The sequence below is a fragment of the Arachis hypogaea genome, chromosome 11 (assembly GCF_003086295.3).
Source record: "Arachis hypogaea cultivar Tifrunner chromosome 11, arahy.Tifrunner.gnm2.J5K5, whole genome shotgun sequence".
NCBI lineage: Eukaryota > Viridiplantae > Streptophyta > Magnoliopsida > Fabales > Fabaceae > Arachis > Arachis hypogaea.
The window spans coordinates 144,227,226-144,246,420 of record NC_092046.1 but is presented as its reverse complement, the minus strand read 5'-3'; the positions used below and the strand labels follow the sequence as shown (position 1 = coordinate 144,246,420).

The following is a 19,195-nucleotide window of genomic DNA, read 5'->3' as shown; positions in this document are numbered from 1 at the left end:
GAAATAAGAGTAAATGTCCTTTTCGGTCTCTAACCATTTGGTCGATGGATTTCGCACCCCCTACTAAATATAAAAACACAAATCAGTGTCTATCTACTTTAATATATGTACGTTTCTCAAAACCGGTTGCAGGGACTAGAACGTGCATATATCAAAGTAGATAGGGATCGATTTGGATTTTTATATTTAATAGGGGGTGCGAAATCCATCGAGCAAATGATTAAGGATCAGAAAGAACATCTACTCTAAAAATAATTATATATAAATAATTCAAAAAAACTATTTAAAAATTTTGTAAGAACTTTATTGAAATTTTTAAATTATTCGAACTGTTTTATAATTTTATATTTTATCTTAGAAATTTATTTGTCCATATCATATACTTGGACATTTAATGATCATACTTGCAGTTAATATTTTACTTTAATAGTTACCGTTAATAATTAATTAAAAAAAAAGAAAAAAACAAATAGCTCTTTAACCTTTTGTCCCGCAGATATTTTTGTCCCGCAGATATTTTTGTCTGACCATTAAAAAATATTTTTAAATCCCTGACTTTCACAAAATTTGGACGGATCAGTCCCTCCGTCCAAATGCCTCTGTCAGTGACCGATCCGTCCAAATGCCTCCGTCAGAGACTGATCCGTCCAAATTTTGTGAAGGTCAAAGACTTAAAAGTATTTTTCAATGGTCAGTAACAAAAATGTCCGCGGGACAAAAGGTCAGAGACCTATTTGTCCTTTTCTCTAAAAAAAATTATATTATCTAATAAAAATAAATATTAAAAATGATTTTATGTATTTTAAAATTGAGAGTTTTAAACTCTTCAATTTTGAAAACCAGAACTGCTTAATTGCTCTATAAAAGTTTAAAGAATTTATATCTTAAACCGAAAGAGAAATGGAGAAAGCGCTGACTATTCAGGGTTGTAGAAAAGCACTTATCAGAAAAGGAAAAAAAAAAGGTTGGTTAATTAATCCATCTTTAAAACTGAACCACGAAAGTCAATATCAAATGTGGCAGTGAACAGTAATAAGCGATTAGTGACCTTAATAATAAATTAAGAAGGAAAGAGGCAGTGGCGGTAATTGTTTTGTTGCTGCTTATGCTTCTTCTCTTCTATATCTTCTTCTTCTTCTTCTTATAGATTGTTGGAGACTCGCAATATAATAAAGTCTTAAACCTTTAATTTTCCGTTATTCGAAAGACGTTAGATTAGCCGTTAGCGTTGTAGTTAAGCAGTTAAGCTTAATCACGCACATGCACTGTAAGCTCCCTCTCTCTTTATTCTAGAACATTCCTCTTCTCACTTCAATTCCTTTGCTTCCGATTGTTGCAGGATCCAACTTCTTCCAATTCTCAATTCATAATCCACGATTCTTACTCTTGTTCCTGATGCTCGCGCCTTATTGATTTTTTTTTGTTTACTGTTGGAAGGGAAATTTAGTTGATAACGGAGGAGATGCGAATGATCGTTGCCAAACGATGAAGAAGGTGAGGAATAAGATCGGAAAGTACGAGGTTGGTAGAACCATCGGCGAAGGTACATTCGCCAAGGTCAAATTCGCCAAGAACACCGACACCGGAGACAGCGTTGCCATTAAGGTCATGGCTAAGTCCACCATTCTCAAGCATAGAATGGTTGAACAGGTCAACCTTACGCTTTAGCCTTCTTTGTTTACTTATCTTGCCAATTATTGTTAATTGTTCCTTTGATTCCTTTTGTTTTAAGTCACGCTTGGTTTTTCATTTAGCTTGAGTTTATATCAGCCAGGTTACCGATGAAGCTAAATGATTTAGAGTTACCAATGCTTCTAGGGTGACATAAATCAACATTACACATAGTGTTGCTACAAACTATTGGTGTAGCTAAGAGGTGGCAGTAAATTTTGCAGTGTATGAGGATGTGCATTGCAATGCTTGTGTGTAAATGTGTTGCTGATGTTTTTATCCTCCATAAAACCAGCAAAGTGTTCTCTCATGATTATGCTGCTTTTCAGTGGGATTTACATTGCATGCAGTCAAAGACATTCTGTTTCTTCTATCTGTATGCTGGACTTTTCATTTTTGGCTGAATAATCATGTAGCTTGTTTTACTAAATTGTTATTTTGATTCTTTCCCCCCCTTATGCCATGTGTTTTCTAACTTGAACCGTGTAACAGATTAAAAGAGAGATATCCATTATGAAGATTGTCAGACATCCAAATATAGTTAGGTTGCATGAGGTATATATAATATGATAATACATGACAAATTTCATTGTATTTCTTTATCTTATTATATTTCTAAAGCTTCTTATATTTTAGGTTTTGGCCAGCAAGACCAAGATCTACATAATTCTTGAGTTCGTAATGGGAGGGGAATTATATGATAAAATTGTAAGAATTTATATGCTACTTGTCTATCGGATATGCTGGAGATTGGTTCTGCTATACTCATCTTGAAAATTAGCTTGACATGCAAAGTTTTGTGCTTGATGTGTGTACGGTTACACCCTTTCTGGATCTGTAGGCTCAGCAGGGAAAGCTTTCTGAAAATGATTCTAGGCGCTACTTTCAACAACTTATAGATGCTGTTGCTCATTGTCACAAGAAGGGTGTGTACCACAGAGACTTGAAGGTGAAAGATAATATATTACAGATGAAGTTAACTATAATCTTGCAGTAATTTTTGTTGGCCTTATTATGTTTTGATCCTGAAGAAGTTGTTTTCTTTCTATTTATAGCCTGAAAACCTTCTTCTTGATGCATTCGGAAACTTGAAAGTATCTGACTTCGGATTGAGTGCATTGACAAAGCAGGTAAGAAAGTACTCTATTTGTGAAATGGAGATGAAAGAAATGATTTTTCGTACATTAAAAAGGAGCAGAGTCATTTTATTGTATTGGCATATTATTGTGCTTTATCTTTGGAAAATGTTTTGGAGATGGCAAATCTGACTCCTGCGTTTTTTTTTTTCAAGGGTGTTGATGTTCTCCACACGACGTGTGGGACCCCAAATTATGTTGCACCTGAGGTAAAGTCAAGTATGCAGTTCTGGTCTGTTATATATATTATCTCGATCTTTTACTTCTTTTCCTTGGGGTATAGGTTTTAGTTATGTTATGGGAAAATAAGTCTATATTTTGATGCCCTAATAGCTGTTATTAGTAAACCCATTACCTTAGGACCAAAGTCATTCTTATCTTGGTTCAATATTTCAGAGTATATTTTATTTGGTGCTCGAGTTTCTTACGAAGTGATCTTTTGTAGGTGCTAGGCAATCAAGGTTATGATGGTGCAGCAGCTGATGTTTGGTCATGTGGAGTCATCCTGTATGTTTTGATGGCTGGATATCTTCCTTTTGAGGAGGCTGACCTTCCTGCACTGTACAACAGGGTATTCTGCCTCTGCCTCTCTTTAGCATTGAAGTAGAGACCTCAAAGAGCTAGTCAGAATAGGCAAAATGTGTTGTGAGTGTCGTGGAAAATAACAGTTAAAGATAACCCTATGTTGTAACAATGAACAATGTCAGAAGGCATACTGTCAACAATTATTTAAAACTACTAGGAGCTTTGTTTACAATTGCAATTTTCAATATTGAACTAATCATAATGCTAGAAAATTCTGTCTCTAAACATAATAAGAACATGGATAATAACTCTCACCTATTAAATGAAATATTAATCTAAATTTACTTAATAGTAGAAATTGGTTGAAATTGAAGGGAAAAAACTTTGGTTACCTTACTCTCTCATTTTAGTATTATTCTTACTCAAGTAATTTTTTGCATGATGTATTGTACCTTGTACAATATGGATGAACAATATGCACTCTGCTTCTGTGCATGCTTAGGATCTAATAAAGGATCTTTTAGTTGTTGTCTGGATATCATGAGGAGCCCGTTCTGATAGACACACATGCTTAGGAGCATGTAGTGCTATAGATTAATAAGTAATAACTGCTGCTTTTTCTTTTAAACATGTAGATCAATGCTGCAGAGTTTGTTTGTCCATTTTGGTTTTCTGCTGGGGCAAAGACATTGATACAGAAAATTCTGGATCCTAATCCTAAAACAGTGAGTACATTGGTTTATTTATTTTCAACTTAGATTTATTAATTGGCTCAGTTACAAGCTATGTGCGTTATGCTATGTATGAATTGAAATTCACATGGATCTCTGTTCTTCTACCATTTAGTCAATGCTATTTTGTGAGCAGAACCTTGATCAAAATGCCATTGCTTTGAATCTATTTAGTTCTTAAGATAGTTTTATACTTTCATTAGGATTTGCACCTATGGAAATTTTAAGCCTGATTGGTGATATTTTCTTAGAATTTCATGTATCATTTAATATAATTCTGATAAATGCAGCGGATGAAAATTGAAGAAATAAGGAAAGATCCATGGTTCAGGAGAAACTATGTTCCGGTCAGACTTAGTGAAGATGTGGAAGTCAATTTGGATGATGTTCAGGCAGTTTTCGATGATATTGAGGTCTGCTCTTGTTTTTGGCACTGTTGTTTAATTTGTTATTGTTGCATAGAAACATCTGATATGTGAATTCACTTGTGAAGGATTGAAAATGTGGAGAAAATATGTTCATTCATGATAGGATAATGATACCAGATTACTAGAAAATGTATAATGATAACTTTGCAACATCCTTTGATCTCTGATAATTACGTAGTTATTGTTCCTTGATATTCATTTGAGCAATTAAGTTGCTGCACCCGTTATCCAGTGGTAGCATGTTGTTTCTTCTCATTCACTACTCTAGGTATGCTCATAAGTTTTGCTGTTTGACAGGACAAATATGTTTCTGAGAAGTCAGAAAGTACTGAGGGAGGTCCTTTGATAATGAATGCATTTGAGATGATTACCTTATCTCAAGGGTTGAATCTTTCACCGCTATTTGACAGGCGTCAGGTATTGTATCCAAGCATATTCTTTCCTCAAATTCATGGTTCCTTTTTGGGGCTTTTGTTGATTCTGTGTTTTTCAAGGTTGTCGGTTGCATTGCTTAAACTGATATTTCCTTTTTTTACTTTCCTAATAGGATTATGTGAAGCGGCAAACCCGTTTTGTTTCACGTAAACCAGCAAGGGTTATAATTTCATATATTGAAGCTGCTGCAGAGTCAATGGGTCTTAAGGTCCATTCTCGTAACTACAAGGTATCACTCTGCTTGTTCGCTTCCCATTTGATAAATTTTGGATACTTTTAAATAAATGCTGAAGCTGATAAGAATTGGTATTGTAATGCTCCAACCTTGATCTTTGTCATAATTCAGAGCAGAGTACAGTGATCTATGGCAACAATTTCATGAGTTATTTATGTCATATTAGCTTACTTCATTTGTAGTGAAAATAATTGTTCCAATAAAATTTGGTCCTTTATTAGGAAGTCCCCAAGTAAGGTTTCATATTCAAAAAGTGATGATGTTGGGTTGTTAAATCCTTAGACTAGTTAGAACTTTATTTTCTTTCTTTTCTTTCTTTTTCACTTTTTTCTGTTGATTACTAATATAATGCTCTTACAGATGAGGCTTGAAGGAGTTGCTGCAAATAATGTTGCTCAATTTGCAGTGGTTTTGGAGGTAACTTGTTGCTTCTTACTGTATTTTATTATTTTCAATATGAAAACTTTGGTTTCTAACCATAATTGAAATCTTCTTTTATCAAAAAGGTGTTTGAGGTTGCACCATCACTTTTCATGGTAGATGTTCAAAAGGCAGCTGGTGATACTCTCGAATATCACAAGGTTAGTCCAGATCTATGTACACGGTTCACCACAATTGAACAGATAATAACAAGTTCCCCATTCTTCAATGAATGAAATTATGTTATGCTTGAAAGTTTTTGATGAATCCTGCCATCCTGGATTAAAGAGAATTGGGATGTTATTTGACTTATCTCCTTAAAAAAGATTTATTTGTTTATGCATATAAATAGGCAGTTAACATTTTACACTTTCTTTAGTTTTACAAGAATCTCTGTGGAAAATTAGAAAGCATTATCTGGAGACCGATGGAGCCAGCCCCAGATTCTGGTATGCTTCGACAAATGACTGTATGATCCAGTTCTTGGGAGTATGATGGTAATGATAAATTAGAAGAAAAAAACACCGAAAGCTGCGGATTGTGCTCCATTAATCTACCGAGAAATGGCATGTTCATGGCCATCATAAGGCAATGTACAGTTTGTATGATATGTGTTGAGAGAGAAAGGGTGTCACTGTCAAATAGAAGTGGAGAGCCCCTGCATCAGAGTTTATGGTTTTTGTTTGATATAAATAGAAGCCTGTACTGAAGCTACCCCCACACAATCAGGTTCTGGGAGAATTGATCTTATATATATTTATTATAGAAATAATGAAATCCCCCTGTTGTTTTTCGTCCGTCCCAGAGGTCTATCTTTAAGATGAACGAGAGGATTCCAGAGATTGACATGAACAACAGAATATCAAATGTCGAACTTCTGGATTCTGGTGATGTTCAATTTGTTTTTCAATATTTTTTTTTTCACACATTGCACTAATTCTCCACTGCTCACTGGAAACTCGAACCCGGATATGGAGTTTATGAGCCTCATGAAAATATCCAATTATCCACTGGCCTCATGGGTCAAGGCCTTACTATGATATTTTAAGTGACAAAATAATGTTTGGGCCATTCGTAAAAAAATAAAAAGTAAAAGATTATTAGTGATCAGTCCAGTCTAGTCTAGCTCAAAAGATGGATTTGTATGTTTACCAAAACAAAAAAATATAAAAATAAAAAAAGATGGCATTCTATAATCTGAAAACTCAGACCAAAAAGAGGATGACAAAATCTAACCACTATTGTGAGCATTTATAAATTAAGAAAATTTTTAAATGCTTTTGGAATATCAGTATTGTAATCATTTTAATTATTTATTTCAATTAATATAATATTATATAGATTTTTATAATTAAAATCAACAGCTAAAACTATTAAAATATCGATATTCTAAAAATATTTGAAATTTTTTTCTTAAATTATGACTAGAATTTAATTTTTATACATCAAAATTTAATATAATCAACCCTGCATTGTCACATCAGTAAAGTAACTAATTTTTTAACTCCTATAATTAACGACAAAAGTTTTGCACTAAAGATGAAAAAAATGAACATTTGAAACTCTGATACGATACGTTAAAGTCAGAAAACATGCACAGTAATCTCCGTAGTACATAACCGTTGCGTCATTTTCGTAACATGAAATGTCGTCTAAGTGAATTTAATGGTTACGTACAGGGCAGTTAGGATCAATAACTGAAGCACCTCAATCTAAACACGTGGATCATAATTCCAAGTTCAGTTCAGAAATAAAATAAGCTCAAACTATAATATCACCACCACCAAGTTGGTTCAGTGCTACCTAAATTCATCTTTTCCTTTCAACTTTGAGTCTTATAATAGAAAACAGTTTGTGCTCAAAGCTATAACCCATGTTGATCCTTATATCTAATTTTACTTTATGTTGGGGAGAGTCTATTTTCCTTGATTTAAAAGAATTCTTTTAAGCATGTGAGGATTAACTAAAGTGAAGAGATCGATAAAATAATAAAATAATAAAATAATATTTTAGTTACTTTTAATTTATAATTTTTATTATTTAAGAGTCTCATTATAATTAAAATATTATTTAAAATTATGCTATGTGTATACTAAAATCAGCCATCAAAGTCAACTACTCAACTACCAGTATAAAATACATGTTAGAATAAATACACATTGAAAATAAATTAAACTACACATGTATTATACACAAATATATTAGTAGTTGATTTTAGTGTACGAATAACATTTTTTTATTATTTTATCATTTTTCCAACCTTCCTATTTTAAAAGAGCTTGATTTAGGGGAAAGAAAAGCATGACTGCTTTGCACAATAAATTTTGTTTTTGACTCAATTAATGTAGGCTATGTTGTTATCCCAGTGGCCATGTTACTTTTATAGCCAAAGCAGTAAAGCAGAGAACCAAGATGTGGCCTACCTCATAGTAAATAAAATCCATGATGATCATGGCAGGCATATGTTTCTTTCTTCCTTGGAATTAATAATCCAACTAACTAACTATAAGATCATGATTAGACTATATATTAACAGTTACCATATAAAAATAAATTGGAACTACTAAAAATAAAGCTAATATAGTAAATTAAATTAGTAATATAATACACTCCTAAACCAAGTTTGTTGGGTATTGATTGATTAATTTGGAAAGGAGAGAATGTTGTGAATTTGGGTTAATACTAAACAAGCACCTGGCACACTAAAAATTTCCCCCAAGCTCAAAGTATATAATTAAGTATGCCACTATAATTAGGCACTATACACAGTATACACCCAAATGTTTATCATCAAAGTTTTTTTTGTTTTTTTTTTTTTTATTTTTTATTAAGGTTCAAAGAACTTGTTACCACATTTGCACTTCCATGACAAGAGATAATAGCCTTCATCTCTTGGAGCAGTTTCCTTGTGAATGTGGCCATCTCTATGGTGAGGAGTGATAACAAGAGCAGCCATGCAAGGTCTGCAGTTCAAGCATTTGTTGACACACCTTGGAGGCCTTGATCCTAATACCAGCTTCTTTTGCATCAAACCATTGTTGTTGTTGTTGTTGCTTGAACTTGAAATTGAATTTGAATTGGAAGGTGACCCTGCTATGTCCAAGAAAACACAACAAGAACATGAGTTAGACCAAGAGACACTAAGATAAAGTATTTGGACAATGATGGTTTTCTTTGTTTTTACCTGAATTAGAAGGAAACAAGGTTAGAGAAATGATGAGAATCATGGTCACTGAGAATTTTAGTCCATTGGGGTATTTTTTTGAGGATTCCATAGTCTAAGGAGGAATAATAGAAAGAAGGAAAAAGTGTGAAGTGTGAAGAGTTTTCTTTTCTTTTTTTTTTAAGGAAGAAAGATATGGAAAGTAGGGATGATGAGTAGTAGGGGTTTTCTTTTGATCATTGATGCAATGAATCTCTCATCAAATTTTAAGGGGTCCCAATTGTTGAATGAAGAGTTTTGGTGTTTCTAATTTTTAATTTTTTCTTAAGAGGAACAGGTACTATGACTTGAGGTATTCAGCGTGAATGACTGAAGTCACAGTTTCTTTTCATATCTTTTGCTGGAGTGAATTGACTACCCTATGCTAACTTTTGAAATAATTGAAGGTACTATACCATCTCTCTTTTGTCACCATATAAGGGTGTGGCTATAAGATTTTGGTCATTTTGCATTTGGCTCTGCTATACTCTTCAATAATACTATATATCACTATTAAATTCTACTACTTCACAGTGTTTTTTTCCCCTCTAGTCTTGTAACAAATGCAAGTCAAGAATACAAATTCAGATTATGGCCAATTCAATCAAGATTTTTCTTTCTTAAAAATGGACCACTTCATTCAAATCAAGCTACAATTCCAGTTTTCATAGGCTTCCAATGCTTGTTCCTATTTGTATGGTTTCATGTAGCCCCTCCATTGGCTCTCATTTTCCTATTTTTGATTTAATAGTTCTTCTAAATATTTAAATACCAAATGAACTTAAAATAGATATAAGTTCTTCGTTTAATAATTAGGAAGTTTCACATACTGCTCCTAACAATGTTGTACTATCATAACCACCAAGGATTAGTCCAAGTGGTAAATGACTCGATTCGCTTAAGCAGGTCTCGAGTTTTTTTTTTCAAAGCTCCATTTAAGGGTCTACCACTAACCAATCGGTTGTTGCATCCACAAGAAAACAAAAATTTTCATTACAATTAATTCACTTAAAATGTGATTATTTTTGGGCTGTCTCTCATGAACAACTCCTATCAAAGAAACAAAAATTTTCATTAGATTAAAATAAAATTAGCCACTTTAGCCCAAGTCCATGAGATTTTCTTACTATTTTGTATTTTTTGCCCATAGATTAGGCCACAGAGAAAACCGCCATTTATTAATAGAGTCTGTTAAGAGTCTTCCACTGACAATTATGCAACAAAGAACAGAACACACCCACCTGCCAGTGTACAAACTTACAAGCTATAATAATTATCTATTTTGATTGTTTTATGTCACACTATATAATTATATACCAGTTCAAATTTAATTGGTTCCATCTTTAACACAAGGGTCAATGTAGAACAACTTTGTATGTATGGATGATATTTTATCAAATCACAAGTTGGATAACAAACTGAACCACAACCACCTAAGAATTTTCCTTGGCAGATATATATGTATATCAATGAGGAATTGAAAGATTAGATGAAAGATTCCACTGACTTAAAGGACAGGTGGTGTCTTTCAATGTTTTTTGTGTGCCACTTTGTGTCAAGGTTAGTAGTATTAGTTAGTTGTAGGATACCCTTACCTCAACCTAGCTAAGTAGCTATAGAGAACATGACATTACACTATACACAAAACATGTTCAATGCTGATCAAGTTGTAATTACATTACATACATACATACATATGCACTACCATTGAATAGTGCTACATATGAATAAATAACAGATTAAGTTTGTGAAATCTTGTCAAAGGAGAAGAAAACAAGAAGGCTCCTCCATTATTTATTTGTTAATAGTGTTTAGTAAAGCAGTGAAAAAGATGTCAGTGGTGAACCACATGGCAAAAGGCAAAGGTTATTCCTTAGGGTAACCCTGATGATAATAGTAGCATAGTGATTAGGTAGCTGTAGCTGAAGGCACATACAGAGAGAGAAAGAGAGAGTAATCAGTAATGGTTCAATTCAATGGTTGTGTGAATTGTGATTCTGAAAAAGGGTCCATTGTGGTTGGCAGCAGGTCCCGCCCGTTATGCTTGGTGCTTGCCTTTTAAGAGTAGGACAAAGTGGTCACTCTAAGAAAATACTATATATATAAATATATATAAACAATGCAACAACTATACAAAATATCCTTTTTTTCCAACCAGACAGATTTTCTCACAGAAGAATCACTACCCCTTGGAAATCTTGCTATTATAGATATCTTATCTTACATCAAGAAGAAAGCTGTTGTTGTTGTTGTTCTTGTACAATCATTTTGTGGTGGCACTTGGCTCTCATTGCACAGCACCATCATCCTCCTCTTCCTGTATGATTTGTGCAACTTTTGTCCTCTTATTTTTGTCCAAACTAATATGTCTCAACCAAATTCAGATATATTTTTAACTTCACTCTTTCATCTCTTTGAATATGTACACAGCTCAAAGTACTTTTCTATACTATCTTTGCTTTAACACATCCTTTAAAACTGAATTACTGAGGTTTTAGTCTTGGATGATAAAAGGTTTTAAACTGCATTGACGCGAAATGCTTGTACATCATACTTGTTCTTTTTATACTCATTCTCCCCTAGTCTGATCACCTGGGCATCCATGACACCATAACATTGGGGCAACAATGCTGTCATGATAACTCATGAAGGTGAATTCAGCTAACCTCAACAAATGTACACTGCTAGTTGTAAGAAAAAATCAAACCTTGGAGGTAAAGGGTAAAATATAACATGTCCTTTTCCAAACCACTACCAAATTGACACGTTTACCACATATCTGTCCATTCATATAACTTCTTTGGAAACAAGATTCCTCCCACGAAATGAAAGAAATATATATTTGTTAACTAGAGAATTGAATGCAGTGCATCAAATCACAGAAACCTTATCATTTTGCAGTGCTTAATCCTGAAATGAAATTAAACTTTCCTCCAAATCCAGTTCCAAATGTGTGATATAACTCAATTATAACACAAAGGTATAGAATATAGTCAATATACAATAATCATATATATATCCTGGAAACCGGAGATTGCATTATTATCAAAGATAAACCAAGTAGATTGCTGAGTACAATTCATAAGCAAGAGAAGCCTACAAGAACAAGGACTGGACTATAAAAAGAACAAGAAAAAAACAACCCAAAACTTGGATTGTTGTGGCAGAACAAAGGAATGCCCTGTCACACCAAAGCCCTTGAATATCAGACATCTACCCTTAGGATTGAACTAAACAACCACAGCGACAAGACAAAAAGAAACAAAGCTTAAGTCTAGCCAACATCATAGTAATGTGCGACAGAAGCTCAAACACAAGGTACATAACATCCAGAGGGACTATAAGCAATGCACCATCAAGCAGTGGAAACCATTAACCAAAAAGACTTAGTAACTGTATTCTCAGGGGAACATAGCAGTAAAAGTGAGTGGCCTGCACTTAGCCAAGGCCAAAAAAGGGTTGTAACAAGCATATTTATGTGTGAATCATGCTTGCAAAAAAAAGGGGTTGTGTAAGGTACATGCCAAAGTTCCCTGGAAAACAACTAAGCCAACAAACCACCACCAATCCACCATTGATAGGTGCATATCAGCCCAAAAAGTATGCTGAATGTTACCCCTTGTTGAGTTCTTTATTATATAGCTCAATGCATCATCATGTAGTGTAGTGTAGTGTAGTGTAGTGTAGTGTAGTGTACTGTAGAGTCCTCCAATTTCCAGTTCCATTTTCTTCAACTCTAGTTCCTTTCCTGAGTTTATATACTTCTATTATGATTGATTAAGCCAGAATATCACATCTCCACAGATTCTCCACTAGCAAATCAATTGTGCTGCTGCCAATTGAACTGCAGTGTTGAAGGTTCAAACCCAACAAGGTTTGGCCCAACTTTTTCAGGAAAGGCACACTCTTGTTTGACACATCAGAACAGCCAGACAAAGAAAGAATTTGTAAACTAAGCTGCGTGGCATGAGATAGAATGGATACACCTGCGTCAGTGATGGCACACTTCGACACGTCTAGGTCGTTGAGCAGCAGGCAGTTGTCTGCAATTGCAACCAAGCTTGCATCGGTGATTTTCCAGCATCCATCGAGATTTAATAACTCAAGGGTTCCACCATGTAGCTTAGCCAAGGCTGAAACAATGCTATCTGTCAAGTTCCAGCAGCCGGTAAGGTTCACCTTGACTAGTCCTGCCTCACAATTCTCCAATAGAGGGAGAAGGCCAGCATCTGTTATGCCATAAAGTCCAGTTAGATCAACATGCTGAATCTGGGGACACAATTTTCCAACCATGGCGAGGCTAGCACTACTGAAACCGGGGCAGTTTTGAATAGTTAATGACCGAAGAGACTTGCAAGGAGATAGCATGGACACTTCCACATCAATATCCTTGATTCCCATGCACTTCACAAGGGTGAGAGATTTCAACTTTGGTTTGATGTTTGAAAGGGCACCAATGATCCCAGACTGGGTAACCCGGTTACACTCCTCTAACTGCAAGCTCTCAAGAGACCCTGCAGCCTTGCCGAATGCTATAAGTCCACTGTCAGATACAAAGCAACACTTGCGAAGGCACATCTGTTTCAAATTGGAACAACCCTTGCCCAAAGCTTCAATGCTTGGGTCGGTTACCCCTCGGCAAGAAGTGATGGTTAATGAAACCAACTTCTGCAGACCTTGAGCAACACCCATGACCCAAAAGCCCCTTTCACTGACATTTCGGAGACCACATAAAACCAAATTCGTGATTGCCTTTCCATAATGTCCAACAACAGCCAGAGAAAAATCAGTGATGTTCAAGGCCTGAAGTTTTACCCTTGATAGCTCAGAAGCCGATGATAACAGACTAGATACTCCATGATCCCCAACAAGAGGACAATCCTTAATAGAGATTGACTGTAACTTGGGGCAACACCTTGCAATTGCTTGCAAGCCTTCATTACCTATCTTCGAGCAAGATTCAATGTTTAAGGTTGTCAAGTTGGGGCATCCTTCAGCTATTGCAATCAAACCCTTGTTGCTGATTGAGGAAGATAAGCACAAGTCAAGCTTCTCTAATAGATGGCATCCCTTTGCTATTTCAGCTAGACCTTCATCACCAACAGATGATACATTCCACAGAGAAAGTGATCTTAGAGAAGGGCAACCGTGAGCAACTGCGAAGAGGCCAAGATTCGTGACACCACGCACCGAGTTGCTTCCCCTAATAGAGAGCTTCCCAAGTCCCCCACGGCCACTAGTCCCAACAGCAATTGCAGCAAGCCTTACATCAGTAGCTTTCTTCCCTTCCAAACACCTTGTAAGGTACCCATCTTGATCCTCATCTGAAGAGACCATTTCAACATCTGAAGAAGCAGGCCTCTCGATTTCGGCCTTGCAGATACTGCTCATAAGCATAAGCCATTTTTTAGAAACACAAGCACATGAGCTTCTCTCTTTGGCACTAGGGAGCCGTCTGAATATCTCGAAGAGACACTCATCAGGAAGGGTGTCAACACTAGGCTTTTGATCTTTCTCATGCTCATGGTTGTTAAAGATAAAGGGGGCACTGATCCGAGCTCGCTTGTTAGGAGGGTAGTACACATCCACATTGGAACCGATAGTGTACAATCTACCCAAATCCATGGGACCAAAGGAACTCCCAGGATAGAGTTCATCATCGCCTGAAAAAATCCATTCAAAAAATCTGAAATCAGCCTCACAAAAAATTGCTCCAACTCAATACATGATAAGATATCCTAGAACCAAAACTTATGTTCATCTAATCTCTTATCATATATACAATATTTGAGCCTTCAGCACTATACTTATTAAGAGATTACTATCTCTATTACCAGATCCAAACTCTCTTATTGCAACAACTAGCTTTAGGAAAGTTGTCTCTATTCTAAGTATATCATCCAACAACATCCTAAAAGATCTCTTCCTATCTATACAATCACAAACTTAATAACCTATAGATTGAATCAAGCATATCATAACTAAGAAACTAACTGAACCATGGATCAAAGGCAAGTAAAAAGAGAAGAAAAGCCAAGTAGAAGGCGTACCACTGTAATTAACAAGGGTAGGCATGTCGAAAAGCAGAAGAATCCAAGTGACAGCAGCAGAAAGTGAAAGCAAAACAGCCCAGAATCAGAAGAAACAGCAGCAGCAAAGACACAGAAGAAGAAGATGAAGAAGCAGATGAGAATGAGAATGTGAAGAAGGTTCAATAGCATTTGAGAGGGAGGAACCCCACGAAGCAGGGCAAAAAAGGAAGAAGATTTGGAATGGTTTGATGAAGAAAAGGTTGAGTTTTGAGAAGTGGGGGAATGAATGTTATATATATATGAGATGTGTGTGCTGCAAATGTTATGAAAAGGTTATTATATTTGGAAAAAAGAGGGAAAGATAGGTGTCGTCCACAGGGAAGACTGAGTGAAACAATTAAACAAACACAACACACGCACAAAACATAGGTTGAATGCAATGCAACTATGCCATTCCAACAATGCATTGAATCCTCCCTTGAAACCGGGTATTCCCCACCCTCTCTCTCTATTAGTCCAACCAAACCAACCACCTCAGCATTTGTGAAATTCTAAATACCATTTCCTAGAAGATAATACAAGGATTCAAGGAACCGCCTCTCTCTCTCTCTCTCTCCATATACTTTACCTTTTCCTTTTTTAGATTTAATTATTAGTAAAAACCTGCTTCCAGTTAATTTTATGTAAAATTGTTAGTTAGAATCATTAAATAATTTAATAAATTTAATTAAATTATTATTTAATAACTCTCTTATTAATTTTATATAAAATTAATTATACATGAATTTTCATATTAATTAATAATAATAAAATTATTATTTATTATGATTATTAATTACTTTAACTGTTTGCATGGTTGGTTAAGTTGCCTTTGAAGGGGATCTAGATTTTGAAGTACAAGTGAATTGTTAGTTGTAACTAACCCCAATACATGAACGTCCAAGTACAATATCATCGACTCTGTACGTTACTCTCTCTCTCTCTTTCTTTTCATGTTCCTACTTCCTCCCTATTCTTGATTAAAAATATTACTGTCAATAATTTTTATTAATATTAGAAAATATTTTATTTTTATTTTATTATAATTTAAAATTTTAAATTCAGTCTTTAGTATTTAAATTTGATCAAATATTAATAAAAAAGAATAAATTTTATTAATCATATAATATTTTTTAATATATATTAGACAAATAACTGAATAAATTCTCAAAAAATTTTATCATAAAATAAGTAAATTTTAAAAATATTCTTTAAAATAATGAATTGACTAATCTGTTTGGCAAAAATATTTTTTGAAATATTTTAAAGAATAAAAAATTATCTAAAAACAAAATATCTCATATAAAATTCTTTAAGAATTAATTTAAATGTTTCTTATATTTATTATAATTAAGTTAAATAAATAGTACAGTTAGGTAAATTAGGCTAATTTTTTTATATTAAGTTGTTATTGGTGTATTTTTCGCTAATATTATAATATTTTGATGTAATACAGTGATATAGGATAAAATAAATTGTAAATAACCATTTTAAATGAGACAAAAATTTTAAAAAAGTAAACAGATTTTAGATAGTCACAAAAAAAATCAGGATTTTAGATAAGACAAAAAAATAAAAAATCGCAAATTATAATTTTAATTTTTTAATTTAAAAAATTGTAATTTATAAAATTGTGAATAATAACTAATTTATGTATATACCAATTTTACTTCATATTAACGTATTATATAATTTCATCCATCATATAAAAAATAATTAGTGGCTAAATTAGTGTAGTTATTGGTTGAAGTTAAAATCTTTATGTTATGGACTATACAGATTAAAATTGTATAAAGAAAATTAAATTTTTTTTATAATTATTTTTTATTATTTTATTAATATTCAAAATATAGGTCCTAATATTTTCAATTTCTCTTTTATCACATAAAAAAAATCTATAAACTTACATCTTTATCATATAATTTACTTTATGTTATTGATTCGGCCACCTTTTCTTTGGTTACAAGCTAAGCATATCTAATCTACGGTATTGCATTCCAATACCGGTACAGGCACTTGTTTTTGTTTTATGTGTTCATATACACTGCTTGTACAACTTTTCCCAGAGAATATCGAGGTAAATTATTTTCTTATTTCTGCAACATAAGTTGATGATTATTCATTTATTTAGTACTATTTTCTACAATATCATTTATCGGCGGAAAACGAATAAACGACGTAGTAAATGCCGACTTTAATTCTTAAAAATTGTATATCCGAGTTATTTTTACTTTTAAAGTTTAGAAACTATTTTATTCCAAATCAGTCCCAACTAATTTTTAGTCGGATAATTTAATTCTCAATAACTCTTAATCACCAAATTAGTTTTTAATTTTTATTTTTTAAATACATCAATTTTCAAACTCCGTTTATGTTATACTTGCGATACATAGCCGGTTCTAAATTCGGATAAAAGATGATGGTTGTGTTAGATCTTCGACAACCAACATAAAAATATAGTCGAATCTCCATGATATGAATCAAATACATTATTGTGCTAAAACTAGGTCGTTGTTCGGAAGCAACGTGCTGTATGGCTCGAGTACGATGTCAAATGAGCAAGAGCCGCTGCATCGGTGCCCGGATGTAGTGTTAAATGAGTAAGGGTTCCCACGTTTTCGTGAACGGATGAGGGTAAATAAGCTAGTTCACAAAATAAAAGGTAAAGGTCAGAACGACAGAAGGTTGAGATTTGGGACATGGAACATAGGCACTCTTAACAGGAAAGTCCATGGAGGTGGTGGACACCATGACAAGGAGGAAGATTAACATTATGTGCCTACAAAAAACAAAATGGGTTAGTGCGAAAGTTAGGGAGTTGGATACTTTTGGTTTCAAACTTTGGTATACAGGAAATGTGAAGAATAGGAATGGGGTTGGTATTATTGTGGATAAACAGTGGAAGAAGGACGTAGTGGATGTCAAGAGGGTGGGAGATCGGATCATCTCTATCAAACTTGTGGTGGAGGGAGGTGCTTTTCATGTGATTAGCGCCTATACACCGCAAGTGGATTCGGACGAACAACACAAGATAAGGTTTTGGGAGGATCTAGAGAGTTTGGTCCAAGACATACCTTCGTCAGATAAGATTTTCTTATGCGGAGATTTAAATGGCCATGTTGGAATAGAAGTGACTGGGTATGGAAGTATTCATGGAGGCCATGGTTTTGGGGTGATCAATGCCAAGGGTAAAACTATTTTGGACTTTTCCTCAACCTTTGACCTTCTCATCGCAAATTCATGTTTTAAAAAGATAGGCGAACATCTTATAACCTATAAGAGTGGCATGACAAGCTCTCAAATTGACTTCTTCTTGTTGAGGATAGTCGACCGAAAATTTTACATTAATTGTAAAATTATCCCAGGAGAGAGTTTGACAACACAACATAGGGTGCTCGTCATGAATTTTCGCATTGAGCAAAAGTTGAGGAAAAGACATCATACGAAGAACTCAAGGACAAGGTGGTGGCGGATGAAAGGTGAGGAACAAAGAAGTTTCCTAAGACGGGTAGGAGAAGAGGTAAAGTGGGATGGGAATGGAAGCGCGAAAGAGATGTGGAGGGAGATGGCAGAAATTATTAGAAGAATAGCAAAAGAAAACTTTGGTGAATCTAAAGGAATAGGACCAAGAGATAAGGAGTTCTTGTGGTGGAATGCGAGTGTATAAGAAAAGATAAAGATAAAAGGGGAGTGCTTTAAAGAGTGATTTTTATGCCGCAATGCAGATAATTGAAAAAAATATAAGGCGACTAAGAAAGAGACAAAAGTGGCTGTAAGTGAAGCAAGAACAAGAGCATATGAGGGTCTCTACCAGTCTTTGGGTACGAAAGAAGGAGAAAAAGGTATATATAGAATTGCAAAGATCCGTGAAAGAAGAACGAGAGATTTGCATCAGGTTAAATGCATAAAGGATAAGGATGGAGAGGTGCTGGCTCAAGAGGAGAAGATTAATGAAAGGTGGAAGAACTACTTCTACGAGTTATTTAATGAAGGACAGAAGACTCTTCCGAGCCTTGATCGGTTATGCACAAAGGAAGAAGATCAAAACTTTGACTACTATCGAAGGATTCGAGAATTCGAGGTAAAAGAGGCTCTAAAGCAGATGAAAAATGGCAAGGTAAAAGGACCTGATAATATCCCGATTGAGGTTTGGAAGGGCCTTGGAGGAAAAGGCATCAACCGGTTAACCAAACTTTTTAATGAGATTTTAAGGTAAAAAAAATGCCTGATGAGTGGAGAAAAAGCACCTTGGTACCTATCTACAAGAATAAGGGGGATATACAAAGTTGCGAAAACTATAGAGGGATCAAGCTCATGAGCCATACCACGAAGTTATGGGAA

At 34.5% G+C, this 19,195-nt stretch overlaps 2 protein-coding genes across 4 annotated transcripts; one reads left to right on the top strand and one right to left on the bottom strand.

Moving 5' to 3' along the window:
• The first annotated feature begins 847 nt into the window (after positions 1–847).
• LOC112723250 (CBL-interacting protein kinase 24) lies at positions 848–6,507 on the top strand. Of its 3 annotated transcripts, none has more exons than XM_072207603.1 (15): positions 848–964; positions 1,340–1,650; positions 2,164–2,226; positions 2,308–2,379; positions 2,513–2,620; positions 2,727–2,801; positions 2,963–3,016; positions 3,253–3,378; positions 3,968–4,057; positions 4,354–4,476; positions 4,789–4,908; positions 5,039–5,155; positions 5,522–5,578; positions 5,668–5,742; positions 5,961–6,507. In XM_072207603.1, exons 2-15 carry the CDS (start codon positions 1,486–1,488, stop codon positions 6,054–6,056), a joined length of 1,341 nt encoding a protein of 446 aa, XP_072063704.1. In that variant the 5' UTR covers positions 848–964; positions 1,340–1,485; the 3' UTR covers positions 6,057–6,507. The 3 variants fall into 3 exon arrangements, with proteins under 3 accessions (XP_072063704.1, XP_029146157.1, XP_025630302.1); XM_029290324.2 differs by having other exon boundaries at positions 959–1,267; positions 1,448–1,650; XM_025774517.3 differs by lacking the exon at positions 848–964 and adding an exon at positions 972–1,267 and having other exon boundaries at positions 1,438–1,650.
• A 5,292-nt stretch (positions 6,508–11,799) lies between these two features.
• LOC112723249 (EIN3-binding F-box protein 1) lies at positions 11,800–15,402 on the bottom strand. The gene is made up of 2 exons (XM_025774516.3): positions 14,834–15,402; positions 11,800–14,446 (listed from the first exon to the last, which is right to left on the bottom strand). Exons 1-2 carry the CDS (start codon positions 14,856–14,858, stop codon positions 12,561–12,563), a joined length of 1,911 nt encoding a protein of 636 aa, XP_025630301.1. The 5' UTR covers positions 14,859–15,402; the 3' UTR covers positions 11,800–12,560.
• Between the last annotated feature and the right edge of the window lie 3,793 nt (positions 15,403–19,195).

Bases quoted from the DNA above. Each gene is read 5' to 3' on its own strand.
- LOC112723249 (XM_025774516.3), bottom strand. From the start codon at position 14,858: ATGCCTACCCTTGTTAATTACAGTG. The intron at 14,447-14,833 runs GTACGCCTTCTA...GGATTTTTTCAG, and splicing joins TACCCTTGTTAATTACAGTG to GCGATGATGAACTCTATCCT.
- LOC112723250 (XM_029290324.2), top strand. The intron at 2,802-2,962 runs GTAAGAAAGTAC...TTTTTTTTCAAG, and splicing joins TGAGTGCATTGACAAAGCAG to GGTGTTGATGTTCTCCACAC. The intron at 5,743-5,960 runs GTTAGTCCAGAT...CACTTTCTTTAG, and splicing joins ATACTCTCGAATATCACAAG to TTTTACAAGAATCTCTGTGG.